This window comes from Aquarana catesbeiana, linkage group LG06, assembly GCF_042186555.1.
Source record: "Aquarana catesbeiana isolate 2022-GZ linkage group LG06, ASM4218655v1, whole genome shotgun sequence".
Lineage (NCBI taxonomy): Eukaryota > Metazoa > Chordata > Amphibia > Anura > Ranidae > Aquarana > Aquarana catesbeiana.
In genome coordinates this window covers 69,392,110-69,413,585 of record NC_133329.1, presented here as the reverse complement: position 1 = coordinate 69,413,585, position 21,476 = coordinate 69,392,110, and the positions used below count along the sequence as shown (strand labels likewise).

At 44.2% G+C, this 21,476-nt stretch overlaps 1 protein-coding gene across 2 annotated transcripts in view; it reads right to left on the bottom strand.

Annotated features, from left to right (window-relative positions):
• The window catches only part of LOC141148592 (natural cytotoxicity triggering receptor 3 ligand 1-like), a 63,294-nt gene extending 43,026 nt beyond the window's left edge, over positions 1 to 20,268 (bottom strand). For both annotated transcript variants that reach the window (XM_073636185.1, XM_073636186.1), the window contains exons 1-3: positions 20,140 to 20,268; positions 6,768 to 7,100; positions 5,828 to 6,130 (exon numbers count right to left, since the gene is read on the bottom strand). In XM_073636185.1, the coding sequence (XP_073492286.1) occupies positions 5,828 to 6,130; positions 6,768 to 7,100; positions 20,140 to 20,212 (709 nt within the window). In that variant the 5' untranslated portion in view covers positions 20,213 to 20,268. The remainder of the gene's footprint in view (positions 1 to 5,827; positions 6,131 to 6,767; positions 7,101 to 20,139) is intronic.
• Positions 20,269 to 21,476: the final 1,208 nt, after the last annotated feature.

Here is a 21,476-nt window from a genome sequence, read left to right as displayed (position 1 = left end):
CTGGCTCAGAATGCCTTTCCAGCCAAAGAGACTTACTTCTGTGGTGAGAACTGCATAATTGTGAGGTAGGAATAACCTGCCCAGGGTTAACACTGGAGATTGCAGCCATCACAACAGGGGTGAGACAAAGTTCCCTGTCCAGGAAAACAGTAAGCTATCTTATCTGGACAAGAGCTTTAGTTGAAGGGCTCTGAAGTGGAACTGGGCAAAGAACTGCCTTAAGAAATGAGACCAGCCAGATTCCAGGCCTTAGCAGCTAGGCCCCAGCTGCCGTGGCCCAGGACCAGCAGCCAGGGCCAAGCTGTCAGACCCCAGCCCCAGAAGCAAGGCCCCAGGACCAGCAGCCAGGAATCAGGACCAGCAGCCAGCCCCAGGAAAAGCAGCAGCCAGCCCCAGTATACATTTAGATAAGTGAAGTCTTCTAGGATTGGGCCTGGGCATCAAAGCATCAAATATTAATATAATGTTGTTTATTTTTACTATTGTTCAGTGACACTCTATTGTAGTCTCTAATGGGGCCTGGTGGGGGCTCTCTCTAACAGTGGCCCTCTCTGTGTCCATCAGAGAGACCCCCCCTCCAGGTCCCATTAGAGTACTCTGCTTCTCTTCCTGTATCTGCTTATTGTTAAGAGATCGTGGGAGGATCCCAAGGTAACAAAGACTCCTTAGGGGAGGGGAGGAGTTAGTAAGATGACAACACCCATGTGGGGGCGCCAGAAATATTTCTGCACCCAGGCGCCTGTGACCCTAGGATCGGCCCTGGCATTGTCCCAAGAACTATGAAGGCACCATCAAATTGGATGTCAGTGATCCACATCTCAAGTTCCCCTAGAAATCTGTAGAGCAAGGGTAGGCGACCTTAGAGAGGTGAGAGATCTACCTGAATAACGTGGGAGAAGTCAAAGATCACCGGCACAGTGTCCTGTTGTTAGGTCCAGTTCACAGCAGAACATGGTTACTGGAAAGGTGGGTTCAGAGCATGCTTCCTGCACTGCAAACCACACTGCCTTTGGATCTGCTGTGGGTGGCAATACATTGTTAATGGCTCCCCAAACGCACATTGCAAATGTAGTACATTTGCCTGCACCAGATCGCATGCAGTATTATACGATTTGGTGCACTATTTTTGTGTGATTTGGTGCAATACACATCCGATTTAAATGAATAGACTGTAAATTGCACTACACTGAATCACACAGGAACACAGACTCCTACCCCCTTTAGCTGCAGAGGCAGCAGCCGAGGTTATACACAGTGGCAGCCTGTCCAAAAGGGGCACAGGGGCGCTGCCCCTCCTAATCCATGTGCCCGGAACCTAATCTACATACAGGGCACTGGAGGCATGTATTTCACTGTTTTTTTTTTTTTAAAGGGGTTGTAAAGGTAAAAGTTTTTTCACCTTAATGCATTCTATGCATTAGATTAAAAAACATCTGACAATACCGGCCCCCCCAGCCCCCCGTTTTACTTACCTGACCACTCGAAAGTCCCGCGCTCGCCCCCGACATCCTCTTCGCCGCTCAGCCTGGCCGTTGATTGGTTACAGTGGATGGATTGAAAGCAGCACAGCCATTGGCTCGCGCTGCTGTCAACCACATCCAATGACGCGGCTCGCTGGGGGGCGGGGCCGAGTGATAAAGTGAGCGGCTATGGCCGCCGGCTGTATCACGGGAGCACGCCCGCAAGGACTCAATGCCATTGAGTCCTTGCGTGGGGGGGAGCCAAGACAGCCACTGAGGGACCCCAGAAGACCAGGTTCGGGGCCACTCTGTGCAAAACGAGCTGCACAGTGGAGGCAGGTATAACATGTTTGTTATTTTTTTTTTTTTTTTTAAATGTATCTTTAGTGATCCTTTAAGTACATGATTAGAACCTGTGGCTCGAATCGGCTTTAAAAATAGGGTGGGCTCTGGGGGAGGGGGAAAAAGCACTGCGCCATGAGCTCATCCAGTTGTGTGACAATAGCAAATTCTGATTCTTCTCCTGGCCAATCAGGAAGCGAGTCCTGAGACCCAATTTTCCAGGGAGTCTTAAGTCCCACTTCCTGTTTAGCCTGGAGGAGAAGCAACGGCCGCGGCTCTTTTTCTGGGGAAGTTGCAGCAAGCAGCCCTACCCCGGATTCTTGTCATCTGCCTCCTAAGGTAAGGAGGCCTCTGATCGCTGCCACCCCGTCCGTCTCCCGTGGGTGGGGGGAGACCGCCCCCTTTTCCGTCCGTCTCCGGGGGGGCGGGGGTTTGGAGGGCGGTGGCCGGAGAGGTGTGTTTCCTCCTGTGCAGTTCCATTAGTGAGTGTTTCAACATACCTCCCAAGTTTTTGAGATGGGAATGAGGGACACCTATCAGCAAAAGTGTGCAGGCATAGGACACACCCCTTGTGACGCCCCCTTAAAGGGGAATTGTACAAAAAAACAAGATTGGTTAAATCCACAAGTGCTTTTTTTTACCACTACTATTCCTTTATATTGGCTTTTAGAATTTACAAATGCAGCAATTTAGAAATCAGATGAATGGTTTAGCGCTGGAAAACACTTTTCAATAGATAAAAAGTGCATTTTATATACATCTATATAGATCAGACCAAAATGAGGGACAATTGAGGAGGAATGAGGGACAGAGGGACATTGTTCCAAATCAGAGACAGTCCTTCGAAATCAGGGACAGTTGGGAGCTATGGTTTCAGGTCCTGGTCTTTCTGCAAGACCGCGGCACTGAGAGTGCAGCACAATGTACCCCTTCCACACATGTGAGCTCTACTCCCGGGGAACCTTTCCCATCCAGGCGCAGCCTTTTCCTAGGCCAGATACAGAGAGGCGGAGTGCAGTTTGTATGACTCTGTTGGAGTGTGGCCGCCTTCTCACTCTAGCAGAGCAAACTCCGTTCTTCACTGTTCTTGAAAATGGCAGGTTGGCAAGCTCAGGGCGCGATCTACCAGTCACCTGGCTGTGATCGACTGGTAGATTGCGATCAACAGGTTGCTAGCCCCCGCTCTTGAGGAACTGAAAGTTTCCACAGTCCCTGCTTCTTTGCTGCACCACCTCTCTGCTCAGCCTCTATGAATGAAGAAACACAGCACTATGACTGTGTAGAATCTCATTACTCCACATGGAGTCCACCTGCTCAGCGGGGAATCTGTCTGCTGATCCCTACTCCGCTATGCAGAGGGGACACAGACACAGCCCTCTCTCCTCTATTGGTGGTCAGATGTAAACAAACAGCCTGTCAGTTTGCACCTGACTGCCATCCGATCCACCAGATGAAAGGGGAACGGAGCAGATTGGATTGGATGTCGGCACTCGGCAGGTGCAAATAGACTAGTGTGAAAGGGGTCTTTATGGTTCTTATGCCCCGTACACACGGTCGGATTTTCTGATGGAAAATGTCCGATCGGAGCGTGTTGTCGGAAATTCCGACCGTGTGTGGGCTCTATCGGACATTTTCCATCGGATTTTCCGACACACAAAGTTGGAGAGCAGGAGATAAAATTTTCCGACAACAAAATCTGTTGTCGGAAATTCCGATCGTGTGTACACAAATCCGACGGACAAAGTGCCACGCATGCTCATAATAAATAAAGAGATGAAAGCTATTGGCCACTGCCCCGTTTATAGTCCCGACGTATGTGTTTTACGTCACCGCGTTTAGAACGATCGGATTTTCCGACAAATTTGTGCGACCGTGTGTATGCAAGACAAGTTTGAGCCAACATCCGTCGGAAAAAATCCTAGGATTTTGTTGTCGGAATGTCCGAACAAAGTCCGACCGTGTGTACGCCCTATAAGGATTCTCTCCCTGCCCTTATGTTACAGCACTGGGCTATTTACCAAGCACTAGAACATTGCATAGAACTAGTCATATACTCTTCAGTACTTGGTTATTGGGCATTTTCTCTACTCCCTGGAAGTGAAAAAAGGTACATACAGTATGTGATGAGAGGAAAAAAAAAGGGGGGGGGGGTTTATAAAGTGAAAAACACGGGTTTATATTAAGCTGTAATGATAGAGTTTATGCAAACAGACAGAAGGCAATAACCAAGACCAACAGACAGGAAATGTGAATCAAGGCTGGATATTGAATCTAAAGTAGTGTATATAGTTAAGAACAGACTTAAAGTTGAGGGCAGATGGAAGAAATGCATAAGATATACAGGTACAGATTGATGTACCCTTTAAATAGGAGTTTAACAACTTCAACACCGGCCACTTTTACCATTTTTCAGCTTTTAGCACTGTCGCACATTCAATGATAATTGCGCGGTCATGCAACACTGTACTCATATGACGTTTTCATCATTTTTTGGTGGTATTCAATCACCACTGGGTTTTTTTATTTTTTGCTAAAGAAAACAAAAAACACTGAATATTTTGAAAAAAAAACTTTTTTCTTAGTTTCTGTTGTAAAATTTTTTTAATAAGTAGTTTTTCTCCTTCACTGATGGGCACTGATAGGCTGCACTGATGGGCACTAATGAGGTGACACTGATGGGTAGGCACTGATATGCAGCACTAATAGGCAGCACTGATGGACCACATGGATAGATGGCACTGATATGTGTACTGATGGGCACTGTTGGGGCTGCACTGATAATCAGTGTCCTGATTTCCTGTGCAGGTCTCCCCTGTGAGGAAGGTTACACTCTGGACTCTCCCTAGGTGCCTCTCTCTGGCAGCAGAAAAACGATGGACACTGGTAAACGCGTGTGTCATGTTTAGCAGCATCAAGCACTTGGGCGCTGATTCATTTCATTGGGCTAAATAATAATTTATTCTAGCCATTGAAAATAAGTAATGCACAAGCGCTAACATGCGTTTACATGCATTTTTGCGCTCCTCTCCTGAATATGATTCTTATTTATTCAGGAGAGAAGCATTAACTGCCTTTAAATGCTGTTCCTCCTAAACTCTGGTAAAAGCCTATGTGTGTATGGACACATAGGCTTTTATAGAGTTGTGTTCAGGGGCTTAGGCAAAAAATGTGGGTTTTAGGATCAGGGCATATGCATGAGGCCTAAGATCGACTTCTGTCGAGCGGGAGTGACGACACATTGATCAAAATTTGACTGATCTCTGCTGAACCAGACAAAATTTGGTCCATTTATGGACAGCTTAAGTCCCAGTTCACACTGATGTGGTGTGGGATTTGCAGCGATTCATGTGCGTTTTCCGCATCACAATCGCACTCCGTTCATGTGACACTTCCAGTGCAATTCCAGTGTGGCAAAGAAAGGTGCATGCACCTTTTTCGTGCGCGTGCAATGAATTGGTTCAATGTGGTGCGATTTCTGTCCGAATCACATACAGTTCCCCGCACAGCATCAGTGTGAACCGGGACTAAAGCGGAACTTCACCAAAAAAGGAGAGTTCTGCTTGTTTGCATCTACCCCCTCCTCCACAGCCACATTTGGCACTTTTTGGGGAGAAGGAGGGAGTGGGTACCTGGGTTTGACCCACTCCTACTTCTGGTCAGATCGCCAAAGTTCGAGCCCCCTATCTGAAAGAAGCTTTAGGCCAGCCGTTCTTGTCCAGGCTTCCTCCAGGGATGTTCCTTGAACTGTGGTTGATTTATCTCCCCTCTGATGATGCCTCCATACTTCTGGGGCCAACACCACTTGGCAGAGCCAGCAGCATGACACCAATGATCTTTTTGGCTGTCTGTAGGGGTTGCGTTCTTCCTACTGACCCACAATGTAAGGGACTTTTTCCCATTGACCCTGAATAAATTGGATTTAGTAGGGTTCCTCAAGACCTGAAAATTATTTTAGGTGTTCCTCTGGGGTAAAAAAAAAAGAGGTTTAGAAAGGCTGCTTTAGGCAAAATAAACAGCGTCATTACCTTCATATATATACAGTTGAAGGTCTTTATTCAGAGGTGTAGGTGAAGACACATGTTGGACTCTGCAGGAGAAGTTCCGCTTTCTGTCCTCCTCAGTGAGTCTTAGTATTATCGAGCTGTTTATACTGTATGTCCCATCCGAATTGTTTTGAAGTTTTCCTTGTAGAACATTGCCCAATGGCTCTCCATCCTGGAGCCATGTGATGTTAATGTCCACCGGGTAGAATCCAGAGATTTCACAGCACAGGAAACTCATTTTATTTATCATGATATCATCATTAACAACTGTGATCTTCGGAACAGCTGGTAAATATATAAAAAAAAGTACAAAACCAGTGATAGGGTAAATGGAATAGCTATTTATTTATCAAACATTTAGTTGTGATTATCAAAACATGTATTCTGATTATGTTAGAAGTCATATGAGTTAACAGCTGTTTTGGTGATCAAATGCCATTCACACCTTCAGCTGTTAAAAGGTCTACCTCTGGCTTTCCCACAGAACTTGCGAAGTGACGTGTATATGTTAATTGACCAACAAGTTAATCAGGACTTCAAAGAGACTTACAAGGTAGCCCCCACCTTTGTATAGGGCATTAGATCTAGTTAGGCCCCAGCTTCAGGCAGAACAATCATATTGAATGTCACCATGTACTTACTGTATTGTTCTCCCTGCCTATGGCTCAAACTATAGGCTTGAATATTAAAATACATCTTTTTGAATGTGGTTCAGCAGTCAAAATGTTATTGGAAACCCCTAAGCTCTGTGATTTCCCTATCACCAGTATTGCGAGGTCAGTTCCAATGTATATGTAAAATACATAATACAAATGTATGTAAGCTATAATGACATTTACACATTACTCATGGAGTGTGCACTTCTATATGAAACATGGGTGAAGTTCCTCTTCAATGTGTGGACACATCTAATATACCGTACCTTGAACAGTCGTGGTTATCTCTCTAATTGTTGGCTCTGGGGGTCCTGCATAGCTCACTGAACATTTGTAGATTCCATGATCTGCCGTAGATATTTTAGAGATCCTCAGATTTGCAATGCCATTTAAAGCTTGGTCTTTATCCATGGAATATTTGGACGTATTATACCTCGGCGAATCATTAGTTCCTGCAATAATTGAAATATTATCATACCAATAAACTTCTAACTGTGGATACTTGAGCTTTTGATCCAATGTGAATGTGCAGGGAATGTTAGCTTCTCTTCCGAGGGTGGCTGTATATGTAGAAGGTCCAGTCATCTTTACATCAGCATCTGCATGAGATGACAATAAATAAAGTGGTTATGTTTGTATGATAAGATAAATACACACACTGCATGCAATCACAAGGGATCCTAGTGCTCCAAGTCATTGGTTCCTTTTGTCCTTTTGTGACCATACAGTAGTTGCAAGGAATGTTAAAGCAGAACTCCAGCAAAAAATAACATGATTGACATGAATAGTCCATTAAAAGACAACATGGTAAAACCAATTTTGCTGCAATATCCAGGTTCAATACAGAAATGCCCCATGCAGGAATTTCTTTTCTGCCACTAGATGTCCTCATTCAGTATGGACAGCGTAATATAACCTACTTTCTGTGAGCCCAGGTCATCCTGAATCCACCGCAGTCTGTGATTGGATAGTGGGAAGAGATGCAACATGAGTTCATCTCTCTGTCACTCTGATTTCTCCTCCTATCAGCATGCCTTTTGTCAGTACATGAGCAGATTGGCTACCTGTGCTGGTACTTCCTCTCACACTCCAGCCCTGCTGTACAGGGACTGTTGTAGGCTGAGACCAGGTCAAATCTGCTAGTATTTAACCACTCCAGCTCCGGAAGACTTGCTCCCCTTCACCGGGTCATTTTTTGTGATACGGCACTGCGTTACTTTAACTGACAATTGTGCGGCCATGCAACGCTGTTCCCAAATAAAATGTATGTCTTTTTTTCCCACAAATGGAGCTTTCTTTTGGTCGTATTTGATCACCTCTGCGGTTTTTATTTGCGCTATAAACAAAAAAAGACAGACATCTTGAAAAAAACAAAACAATATTTTTTACTTTCTGCTATAACACATATTCAATAAAATAAAAAAAAAAAATCTAATTTCTTCATCAATTTTGGCCAATATGTATTCTGCTACATCAAAACATGTATATTGATTGGTTTGTGCAAAAGTTATCGCGTCTACAAACTAAGAGATATTTTTCTATATTTTTTCTTTATTTTATTTTTTTTTACTTGGTGGTGATTAGCGACTTATAGGGGGACTGTGATATTGCGGTGGACAAATCAGACACCTAACTGACCCTTTCACACTTTTTGGGGACCAGTGACACTAATACAGTGATCAGTGAAAAAAATATCCACTGACACTGCACTAATGACACTGACAGGGAAGGGGTTAACATCAGGGGGCAATCAAAAGGTTAAATGTGTTCTTAGGGAGTGCTTGCTAACTATGTGGTGGGGTAGGGTAAAGATCCATGTTCCTGCTTAGCAGAAGCACAGGATCAGTACATTCCCCTCTCACAGAACAATGATCTGCCTTGTTTACATTGGCACAGGGCTGGACTGGGACAAAAATTTGGCCCTGGACTTCATCCAGACTGGCCCACTTTAATTTTGAGTGTCCCCATCAGCAGTCCCCTTACATCAATGTCCCCATTAGCAGTCCCCTTACATCAGTGTCCCCATCAGCAGTCCCCTTACATCAGTGTCCCCATCAGCAGTCCCCTTACATCAGTGTCCCCATCAGCAGTCCCCTTACATCAGTGTCCCCATCAGCAGTCCCCTTACATCAGTGGCTCCATCAGCAGTCCCCTTACATCAGTGTCCCCATCAGCAGTCCCCTTACATCAGTGTCCCCATCAGAAGTCCCCTTACATCAGTGTCCCCATCAGCAGTCCCCTTACATCAGTGTCCCCATCAGCAGTCCCCTTACATCAGTGTCCCCATCAGCAGTCCCCTTACATCAGTGTCCCCATCAGCAGTCCCCTTACATCAGTGTCCCCATCAGCAGTCCCCTTACATCAGTGTCCCCATCAGCAGTCCCCTTACATCAGTGTCTCCATCAGCAGCCCCCTTACATCAGTGTCCCCATCAGCAGTCCCCTTACATCAGTGTCCCCATCAGCAGTCCCCTTACATCAGTGTCTCCATCAGCAGCCCCCTTACATCAGTGTCCCCATCAGCAGTCCCCTTACATCAGTGTCCCCATCAGCAGCCCCCTTACATCAATGTCCCCATCAGCAGTCCCCTTACATCAGTGTCCCCATCAGCAGTCCCCTTACATCAGTGTCCCCATCAACAGTCCCTTTTATTCTCTTTATTCTGCCTATGAAGCCAAATAATTGGAAATATTAGGACCAGGATACACTCAGATTCAGGGTCCCATCTATACGTTTTTTTGGTGCTTTTTGCAAAAACGCACTACAGTCCACTTAACAAGGTTTCCTATGGGATACGTTCACACCTGTGCTTTTTTCAGCTGTTGCATTTTTGGAAAGGGTCAGGGGCTTTTTTTAAATGCAAAATGGTGCTTTTTTTGCTTTTTTGGTTCCACTTCAATGGAGAAGCTGCAGAAGAGCATGTAGTGCAATGAAAATTGGCCAAAAAAACCCCACAAAACGCAATTTGCGTCAAAATCGTGTGTGCAAAAACGCACAGCAAAATGCACTGTAGAATGCACCAATCGCAAACTGCATAGATTTGAACCGAGCCTTAGGCTCCATTCACACTAGCGCGTTTTTTGATGCATTTTGCATTTTGCAGAAATGCACGGGAATTTTTTAACATGGGTTCCTATGGAACATGTTCACATCAATGCCTTTTTGTTTCTCTGCATTTTTGGAAAGGGTCGGGGACTTTTTGTCATGCAAAAAGCAGCGTTTTGCATGTAATGGATTTCAATGGACAAGCATCAAAAACGCAAGTGCACCGTTTTTTGCAGCGTTTTTGCAGCGTTTTTGCAGCGTTTTTGATGCGTTTTTGCCGTTTTATTTATTTATTTATTTTTTTTAAATTTTTTTTAGACTGTAAAAAAAAACTGTAAAAAAAAAAAAAAAAAAAAAAAAAAACGCAAAACGCAAATCGCGGCAAAAATGCCGCAAAAACGCCGCTAAAAACGCTAAAAAAAACGCTGCTCAAAAATGTGGCAAGCATGAAAAAAAAACCTCCAAAAACGCTCAAAAGCAACATGCATAGGTGTGAATCGAGCCTAATGCCGCGTACACACGAGCGGACTTTACGGCGGACTTTGCCCGGCGGACTTTTCGACGTACTTTCCGACGGACTTTCTGAATGAACGGACTTGCCTACACACAATCCACCAAAGTCCGTCGAATTCGTACGTGATGACGTACGACCGGACTAAAACAAGGAAGTTCATAGCCAGTAACCAATAGCTGCCCTAGCGTGGCTTTTTGTCCGTCGAACTAGCATACAGACGGCGGACTTTTCGACCGGACTCGATTTCAACGGATAAATTTTAAACAAGTTTCAAATCTAAGTCCGTCCAACTTTTGAGAAAACAAAGTCCGCTGGAGCCCACACACATCGAATTGTCCGACGAAATCCAGTCCGCCGGGCAAAGTCCGCCGTAAAGTCCGCTCGTGTGTACGCGGCATTATGGCCGGTTCACACTAGACAAACTGGGCTGCACTGAGCAGCCACGCCCAGCAGAGTCCCAACACATAGAAAAGGCAAAAGCTTCATATTGAATAAGGCTGGATTCACACCTATGCATTTTCAGTGCTTTTTGCATTTTGCAGAATTTAACTACAGAACTTGACCCATAGGAAACCATGTTAAATGGAATGTAGTGCAAATCTGCAAAATGCAAAAAGCACTAAAAATGCATAGGTGTGAATCCAGCCTTAAGGATTCTGAAGAAGGCCTAAAGCTGATAAGATTCACTCCTGTTATGAACTCTGCAAGACCTCCCAGGTGTTTTATCACAGTTACATGATAGTTTACATTTTTTGGGTTTATTTGAGATGTGCAAAAGAGAGATCACATAAACACTTATATGTGTAATGTTTATTTAAGTAATGGCAGATACAGATAACAAATGTAATAATATTAGAAAATCTAACAAAAATACTTAGCTATAGATGCCTTTTTCACCACAGAGTCCCCCGTCCTTATGGCGTGGCACAAATGATCATATTAGATGCGTGTGTAATTTCAGCTCTGACATGAGACTCACTTTTACAAGTTTTAGCTGTAGTATATACAGGACTAGTGTGTGAGTAACTGATCATAATTGTTTGTAGAGTGATATCACCTTTTAGAGATGATATTGGACTTGGCCATATATTCAGTTTACAATGCCATTCCTGTAGCATTAGATCAGTTAAAGTGGTTGTAAAGGTACAAGGTTTTTTATCTTGATGCATTCCATGCATTAAGATAAAAAAACCTTTTGTGTGTAGAAGCCTCCCCAGCCCCATTTCTCTCCAGCAATGTCCACGAGTGTCTAAGCCTCCTGGCACACTCCTCCTGATTGGCTGAGACACAGCTGCACCGCCATTGGCTCCCGCAGCTGTCAATCAAAATCAGTCAGCCAATCAGGGGAGAGAGGGGGCGGGCCGGTTTGGGCTCTGTGCCTGAATGGACACAGGGAGCTGTCGGTTCCAGTGTCCCCATAGGAAGCTGCTGACTGTGGGGGCACTTGATAGGAGGGAGGAACTAGGAGCAGCAAAGAGGGACCCAAGAAGAGCAGGATCTGGGCTGCTCTGTGCAAAACCAACTGCACAGAGGAGGGAAGTGTAGCGCTTGGTTGCTACTAGTAACTAACATCTACCATATCACCCAGCTGCCAGACCTCCATCTATCACCTCAAAGACAATGAACAGTCATTTGCGTTGTTTTGTTTTTGTTTATTGAGGGATATAACTTAGTTGGGGGAAAGGGAATATGGGATGCCCATAGAACATATTGCTTTGCCATCATATTAACCACCTCAATACGGGGCACTTTCACCCCCTTCCTGCCCAAGCCATTTTTCAGTTTTCAGCGCTGTCGCATTTTGAATGACAATTGCGCGGTCATGCAACACTGCACCATAATGAAATTTTTTTCAATTTTTTCCCTACAAATAGAGCTTTCTTTTGGTGGTATTTGATCACCTCTGCGATTTTTATTTATTGCCCTATAAACAAAAGAAGAGGGACAAGTTTGAAAAAACACAATATTTTTTACTTTTTGCTATAATAAATATCCAATCTTTTTTTGTTTTTAAACAAATTGTTTCCTCAGTTTAGGCTGATATATATTCTTCTACATATTTTTGGTAAAAAAAAACGCAATAAGCGTATATTGAATGGTTTGCGGAAAAGTTATAACAGCTACAAAATAGGGTATAGATTTATAGCATTTTTATTATTTTTTTTTATACTAGTCATGACGGCAATCTGTGATTTTTATTGTGACTGCGATATTGCAGCGGACATATCGGACACTTTTGACACATTTTTGGGACCATTCACATTTATACAGCGATCAGTGCTATAAAAATGCATTGATTACTGTGTAAATGTGACTGGCAGGGAAGGGGTTAACACTAGGGGGTGATCGAGGGGTTAAATGTGTGTCCTAGGGAGGGGATTCTAACTGTGGGGGAGGGGACTGACTGGGGGAGGTGACAAGGGACACACTATGTACAAGGGACACACCATCGGTCTCCTCTCCTCTGACAGGACGTGGATCTGTGTTTACATACACAGATCCACGGTCCTGCTCTGTTACCCGGCAATCGCGGGTGGGCACGCGCCCCCTAGTGGCTCGGGAGGGCGATCACGTCATATGACGTCTGCCCAGAACAAGACCTGCCTCGTCCCGCAGTCATATGACAGTGGGCGGGCAGCTAGTGGTTAAAGAACTTGAAATTTGGTTGAGCCTTGAAGTACTGATGCACATATAATCAGTGGCGTCTCCAGCTTTCATATTTAGGGGGGGCACATGGGGGGACAGGGACAAAAATAGGGGGGCAATATAAAATGCAAATATATATATATAGATAGATAGATATAGATAAAATATATATAGATAGATAGATATATCTATCTATCCTGGGGCCCTTTACCCCTTTACTACGATCCCACAATGGCCCTTTCACATGTTCTGCAGTGAGCTCCCTTCCTACTGTATTGGGCCCCCCCAGGGTGACAGAGAACAAGAGATATATGTCACCAGCATACCAAGAAAATATAAGGGTCCAAAGCAGTGGGAGAACTATCAGGGTTGCAAAGGTTGTGTTGCCACCGGGCCCTGGTGTTCTGCCACTGTGGGGTTCCCCAGCCTCCTCTTGCTGTCCTGCCCCTGCCCTCAGTCTGTTTTTTCAGTAACTGAGAGTCCTGTGGAGTCCTTCTTGCAACTCGCTCTTCTCCCTGCCAATGAGGATGCAGGGGAAGGAGCAGATCGGGCGGCCGTGGTTGTGTGAGTGCTCGCATTATGCAGTGTCAGCGAGCAGAGGGAGGGGGGAGGAATCACCCACTGGGGACCTTCTCCCTCTCAATAGAGACTGTGTTACCCCAGCGGTGGCCCGAGTAAGATGCGGCCCATCCGATATGAATACAAACAAAAAGAAATTGCCTTTTTGTAAAAAAAAAAAAAAAAAAAAAAAAAAATCTTTTTTTTTTTGGGGGGGGCACATGGTGGGGCCCAGCATAATGTTGGGGGGGTCAGGGCCCCTTCTGGCCCCCCCCTAGGGTCGCCATTGCATATAATATCTACAGTCTCTTCCCCTGCATCACCATGCAGACTATTTCCCCTCCTCTGCGTACCTCCTGCAGACTGTTGCTCCCAGGACTTCTATCCTCCTGCACAAACTTTACTGTAGATCATTATCTTGCCTGTCACATCATCCTCTATGAGCAAAAGAGGCCGCTCTGAACAGTCTCAGTGGCTGGCTGTAATAGTTGTTGTTACTAGGCCAGAGGTCTGCAGTACTTCTCCCCGGTGGCCTAGTAATTTAGTAGCACATGTAGATTGGTGGACTTCCAGCTAGTCCAGTTTGCAAATTCTGCGTCCTCAGTCCGCATTGATTTGACACTTTCCCCACAGTCTCTCCACTGGCCTCGCACCCAGCTCCCCTGGCATGTCTTATCCAGCAATCCAATTTGGACCACTCACCGACCTTCTCCTGTCCCGAGTCCATGATGGAGAACACTAACTGTACATATGTTCCGGCAGCTTCTCCAGCCCCTCTGTTCTAGGATACTTCACGCATGACCGTGTAAAGATGAAGCTCCCTCCCAGCTCTCCCGGGCTCCTCCACTAGGCCTCGCACCCCCCCAGATGGGGATGGGGACCCTGCTACTGCCTAGTACTCCATTTTCCACATCTCCCGGCCGACAACCCTCCCCCAGTGGGCTGGACCTGAGCTTATATGGGAGGCCTGCCTCATGCCAATTCCAATTGGGGATTGATCAGGGCTCCTCATATGAGCTCCCTGCCACTCCAGTCCTGTGCCCTGCCCCTCTTCAAGATCATTCTCCCTGGAAGCAGGGGAGGCGCCCCAGAACTAGAGCACAGGTGGTCACACCCACTGCTACACTAACCACTCCCTGCCCACAGATCAAAACAAACAGGCCTAGCCTGAAGCATAGGCCTGCCCAAATTGACCTGCTCTGGCAGCTTTCCTACAAAAATCCTCACTCTAGCACCTACCTAAGGTAGAGAGTGCTACAGAGGTATAACATGTTTGTTATTTTTTTAAAGAAAAAAACAGACTTTACAATCACTTTAAGGTAAAACCATACTTATGTCCTTATATGGTCCCTTAACCAGGATTTGGAGGCTTTCTTATACAATATGAGCCACAATTAAAGGAGTAATTAATTTTCTCCATCACTGGGGTAACTACAACAGGAACGTGTGAATGTTTCATGACCCTGAACCTGACTTGTGGTTTATCTGTAGTATGACATCCCACTTTTGCTAAATTTAAATTGTAGTTTACCAGTTCTAGGGCCAGCCATCACATCCACATCCTTAAATAGCAAGAACACCTAAAAAGGTGATTGACTCCTAAAAAGATAGGACTTTGAAGGATATGAGGCTGTCACTGAGGTGAGCACACAATCAAGGTAATATTGTACAAACATTATTAAAATTCCATAAAGATAGATACAATCATATCACAAAGTGTAAACATTAGCACAAAGCTAGAGTTGATATTGATATTTATTTCCAGCAAGAATATATTGAGTTCATTGATACAGAGAAGTCCAACGTGTTTCGCAGAGTGGTGTCTCCGCTTCTTCAAGGAAACTCAGTATATGTCAACTTCATCAAAATATAAGTGTGTATGTTTCTATGGATGCAAAGGACCGAGACTGCAAGCTGGCCAAGTAGTCCATGGCGTCAGTACCCACTGGCAGACACTGGATCGCACACAGGTGGATTCAGGAGGAAGCAGTTTATATGCCCAGAATGCTAACAGATCAGCTCAGCAAAGCACCGCACACAGCCATGCAAACAATGTCCACCGTCAGATATACGTGGATATCAGAGTTGACATATACAGAGTTACCCTGAAGAAGCAGAGACACCACTCTGCGAAGCGCGTTGGACTACTCTGTGCCAATTAACTCAATTTATTCTTGCTGGAAACAAGTATCAACTCTAGCTTTGTGCTATTGTTTAAGATATAGGAAGCAGAAAAAAGAGGAAGAAGCGCAAGGGCAGTACATGTGCAGCATAAAAAGATTTTATTGTAAAAACAAGATTTGTAACAAAGTGTTATGCACTCACATAGTGCTCTGTAGGTGGGGGGCTTACAGCGGGCCTGAGGAGAAGCCCACCACTCTGATAGCCAATCAGTGAATACTGATTGGCTATCAGAGCGGTGGGCGGCTCCCCAGTGTGACAGCTCAGGATCACTTCTACACTGAGCAAGCCAGTTGGCATCCTTCTGTGATCCCACGAGGGTTCAGCTCCCCGCTGACACAAGATGATCGCGGCATTACAACCCAAGGACGCAGCAGTCTTTCAAACGCAAATTTTGGGGTAAAAAATTATTTCATGAATTAAAAAAAAAATAAACAGAAAAGTTTGCCCAACTGTTTTGTATAATGTAAAAGATGATGTTATGTCGAGTAAATAGATACCTAACATATCATGCTTTAAAAAGGCGCACACTCGTGGAATGGCGACAAACTACGGTACCTAAAAATCTCCATAGGCGACGCTTTAAATTTTTTTAGCGGTTACCAGGTTAGAGATACAGAGGAGATCTGGTTCTGTTGATTGCAGGGATACCTCACATGTGTGATTTGAACACCGTTTACATATGCGGGCGTGACTTACGCATGCACTTTGCTGCGTGAGCTCGCGGGGACGGGAGCGTTTAAATGTTTTTCTTTTTTTTTTCTTATTTATTTTATTTCTTTAATTTTTTTTACACTATCTCTGTAAAAAAAAAAAAAAAATTCTGATCACTTTTATAGCTGTCACAAGGACTGTAAACATCCCTTGTGACAGTAATAGGTGGGGACAGGTTCTTTTTATGAAGGGATCGGGGGTCTAAAAGACCCCAAATCCCTCCTTTGCACTTCAAAGTATTTAGATCGCCAAAAACGAAGATTCTGAATACTGTAGTTTTTTTTAATTCGGCACCATTGGCAGCCGAGTAAACTGGAAGTGACGTTGTGACGTCGCTTCCGTGTTTTCACATAGGAGACTGGAACTAAGCCATTTCCGGCTTTGATTCAGTCTCTCTAGCCAGTGGAAGTGCCGGATCGCGGATCAGGTCTCCCGGTGGGTTGGGAGGCCCGGGAACATCGGCGGAAGGCAGCGGGAGGGGGGATGTCCCCTCCCGTTCCTGTGGCATAACAACCTTACGGCTTTTAGCCGCAACAGTTGTTATCCCTAAAGAGCCGACTGCCCGCTCTAAAAAAACAGTACTGGGGTGATGCCTGCAGCTGCAGGCATCACCCCGGTATAGTGAAAAAAGAAAAGTGTGTGAGTGTGGCGCTGTCCCAAAGTTGTAAAAGAAATGTCTGCATATATACAATTATATCCAAAGTGTCACGTGTGTATTCCCTTAAGTGAAATATGTATGGCAGTTATTACCACTCCTGTGGGTTAAAGTGACTGGTGATTTAAACATAAGAAGCATAATGAGTGCAATAAATTACATCCAAGGTGTATAGTGCTATATTCCCTCAAAAGGAAAAAACAGTATTGACCACTGCTAAGAGCATGAAGTGGTCTATGTCTAGACACTAGAAAACACAAAGTTGTAATAAATACATCACACGTGACATGCAAAAAATTCTAAAGTGTCTAGTGCTAAATAAATAAATATTAAAATATAGCTCTACAAACGTTACAAATAACAAAGTGACAAGTGCCCTATAAAGAGGTCACTCTGAAAAGTACTAAACACACGTGCCATGCAAATGGTTCTATGATAATAAACAGTTCATAGGGTATGTGCCCGGTGCACTATAAGTGAAAAAAGGCGTCCGTTGTGGGATTCCTCAAAGCACACAATAGGTGTTAATCCAGTGCTGGTGTCTCGCGTTGTGATTGTGCAGAGACTCACCAGCTGTATATCCCCTGCAGGGGTAACGAGTAGTCACGGTATGTGCCACTGTGCAGCAGTACTTGGCAAGACCAGGACCAGGACCAGGATGATATCATAAGGACATAAGAAGAAAGGATTCCATAGTGTGAAACCGTTTAAAACCACTATTTATTAGGTCAGATAAAAAGGGTACTCACATTGTAATGGAAAAAATGAGCGGTGTACAATGCTTAAGTGTCAGCTTTGCAGGGAGATGTCAGCAAGGCGTTCAGTCAAAGGCCACGCCCTAAGTACCCCGGTATAACCCCTGAAAGCCGAGGCCGCATATGTGCTTACGGTCGGCGCTAAGGGGATAAACATGTTTATATTACCTTGATTGTGTGCTCACCTCAGTGACAGCCTCATATCCTTCAAAATCCTACCTTTGTAGGAGTCAATCACCTTTTTACGTGGTCCCACTTTTGCTAATCTATTCAGATTATTTTTCTGTCAAAGCTTTTTAATGCCTGTAAATACTGCTCACCAATTATGTGTTTAGGTCATTGTATAAATAATTATATTACAGAATATATACTGAACATTTATATCCATGTGTGCCAATAAACTCTTCTGGTGTCTCACCCGTAAGAAAAGTGGCCATGACTGAATTCCACTAAACGAAGAAACAAAGGGTGATAGACAATGGCCAGAACAAGGTAGATGAAGGCTACTCTCACACTGTTGCATGTTGGTAAATCATGCAAAGTCACGTACTTTCTCGACATGCACAGAAACGTGCTGCCTTTAGCAGATGTTCAGCAGTGCAATTAATTCTTAATAACACCCCCCACACATCTCCTTATGCGCACCATGCGGCCCGATTTTACAAACGGTTCAGGGAATTCTTTTGTATGTTTCTCGCTTGTAGGGCAGCCCATTGAAATGAATGGGCTGCCCTACACGTAATGCGTAAGAAACGCGCTTCTGCTCCATCTTACCTCTACGGTAAGTAGAAATTCCTTACTAGAAATAGTATGGCAAGCAACAGTGAAACTGTTCCAGGGACATGCAGGTCTGCTTGATCATGGAGACAAGGCGTGGAATGAGACAACACCCTTGTCTGATGGGGGAGTCACATTGGACACAAGCAAATCCCAACCATGCATAAGGCCCCTTTCACACGATCGGACCGTTCAGATCCGCCTGTCAGTTTTGACTACGTCAAAGGTCCGTCGCTGGCGGATTGGATCGGCTGAGATCTGATGAAAACGAACAGGCTGTCCGTTTTCATCCGATCCCTCCATAGGCGGCAGCGGCGCCTGACAAGCCCCTCCCCGCTCAGTGAGCAGAGAGGGACCTGTCATCTGCCGGCTCAGCGGAGATCAACGGACTGATCTCCCGCTGAGCCGGCGGACCGAGGCGGGCTCCGTAGAAATGGAGTCCGCCTCGTGTGAAAGGGGCCTAAGACAGGCAGATATCATTCATTGCTATCTATCACAAGTCTTACTATCAAGCTTACTCCGGAAGGGTTTTGTTTAAAGCAACTGTGATGTAGGTGGAGTGATTACAATGTAATCGACTAGATAGATGAAAGGAGAGAATGAAAGAAGGAAAAATGGAAGATGGAAAAAAGAAGGACAGAAGGAAGGATGGAAATAAGGAAGATATGAAGGAAAGAAAGAAAAAGAAAGAAGGAAAGAAAGAAGGAAGGAAGCAAAGATGGGAGAAAGAAGGAAGGAAGGAACGAAAGAAAGAGAAAGAAGGAAGGAATGAAAGAAGGAAAGATGGAAGAAAAGAAGGGCAGAAGGAAGGATGGAAAGAAGGAAGGAACAAAAGAAAGAAAAAGGCAGAAAGACGTAAAGAAGCAAAGAAGAAAAGAAGGACAGAAGGAAGGATGGAAAAAGTAAAGAAGGAAGGAACAAAAGTAAGAAAAAATAAGAAAGACGGAAAGAAGCAAAGAAGCAAAGATAGATGGAGGGAAAGAAGGAAGGAAAGAAAGAAAGAAAGAAAGAAGGATAGACAGAAGAAAAGAAGGAAAGAAAGAAAAACAAATAAAAGAAAGGAAGAAAGAAAAGAATAGATAGATATAAAAGTTTAGGCTGGCCATACATTATACACCTTTCTTGTACAATTTTCCTTTAGATTTACTAAAACCATATAATATGAGGTCAGACCTAAACCCTTTCAATTTGTATGAAATCAGGTAGGTCCTTGTACTACATAGTTGAAGGTAAATCTAAAGGAAATTGGAAATTGAATAAGAAATTTGTATGGCCAGCCTTAGCTTCAGCTGATAAATAGAGATAGATAGATAGATAGATAGATAGATAGATAGATAGATAGATAGATAGATAGATAGATAGATAGATAGATAGATAGATAGATAGATAGATAGATAGATAGATAGATAGATAGATAGATAGATAGATAGATAAAGCTTCAGCTGCTCTGATAATGAAGAAATTAGGTGGCAGTTTCTGTGTCAGTATATACTGATAGTGTTCCCTACATCATGCAACTAAACTAAGGCTGACCATACATTATGCAATTTTCTTGAAAAATATTTCCTTTAGATTTACCAAAACCATATAATATGAGGTCAGACCTAAACACTTTCAATTTGTATGAAATCAGGCAGACCCTTACACTGCATAGTTAAGGTAAATCTAAAGGAATTTGAACAAGAAAATTGTATAATATATGGCCAGTCTAAGTCTGTTGTTCAATACCTCTCATAATATAACAATGATGCTCCTCTCAGTGAATGAACAAAAGAATAGTGAAATCAAACTGACCTGTATAATAGAGAAGCAAGAGGAGGACGGCTGCCTGTCCATACCCCATGTTGTTCTGAAGGTTCCATACCATTTATTGGTTTTCTTTAAGTTGTTCAGATGTGTTTACGTTCAATATTTCTTACTAGTCTTTCCGGATAGAGGTGTACAAAGGCATCTGATGAATGCCACCTTTGCACAGAGTGACATACAGATTGTATAATCAGATGACATAGAAATTCATTCTTCTGAAACCATCAGTCATAGAGCAGGTCAGGATAAAAAAACGGAAAGGTATAAGAAAAATATTTGTGTAGGTACTATGTGGAAATTACTGACGCTTGTACCAGGAAGTTCCAAGAATTTATGGAAATATAGTTTTCTATAAATATAGAAAAATGATGGGGTGGAGACACCCAGCTACCTCATTAAGGTTATTGGACCTAGGACAAGTCCAAAGGATTAAAGGTACAAAGAAACAAAGGGTGAGATCTGGCGCTTAGGATAATGAAATAAGGTCAGAATATACACATAAACAGATTGACGTGAAAAAGTATATTGGAACTCAGTGTTCAGAGGGGGAAATCTGAAATGGTAGATTGGGTCAAAGCTGTGCACTGGGATTGGCTCTGTGTGAAATCAGGAGGCGGCAGCAGCTGAAGATACAAGCAGAGGCAAGGTTGTATATAGAGGGCACTCTGGATTTCAGTAAAGTCATTTTCAATATTCTAAGCAAACCCTCCATCCATCCGGGTGTCTCCTAGATTTATTTTGCTGAGAAACCACTTTGCACCCCCTAGAATTTCTGGCAATGGCCATCTAGAGTAAGGGCACATGATTACTTACTTCCAGGAATCCATCTTCCCTTAGCTTGCACATGCAGGAAGGAGGATGTGCTTAGCTGAGAAAATCCTCCTCCACTCCTGAAGGCTCCTGAGAGGTATAGCGTCATTTGCCTAGGCATGGAAACCAGGAAGTAACTGAAGAAATGTAAAAAAAAAAAAAGTTTAAAACAAGTAAATATGATATACCTTCCTATCTGATTACTAATGCTAGCAGCATAAGGATTCCCCCCACACATGTCCATCAGTGTCGCCTACCAGTGCCTATCAGTGTTGCCTACCAGTGCCCATCAGTGTCGCCTACCAATGCCCATCAGTGTCGCCTACCAGTGCCCATCAGTGGCGCCTACCAGTGTCCATCAGTGGCGCCTACCAATGCCCATCAGTGTCGCCTACCAGTGTCGCCTACCAGTTCCCATCAGTGGCGCCTACCAGTGCGCATCAGTGGCGCCTACCAGTGTCCATCAGTTTCACCTACCAGTGCCCATCAGTGTCGCCTACCAGTGCCTATCAGTA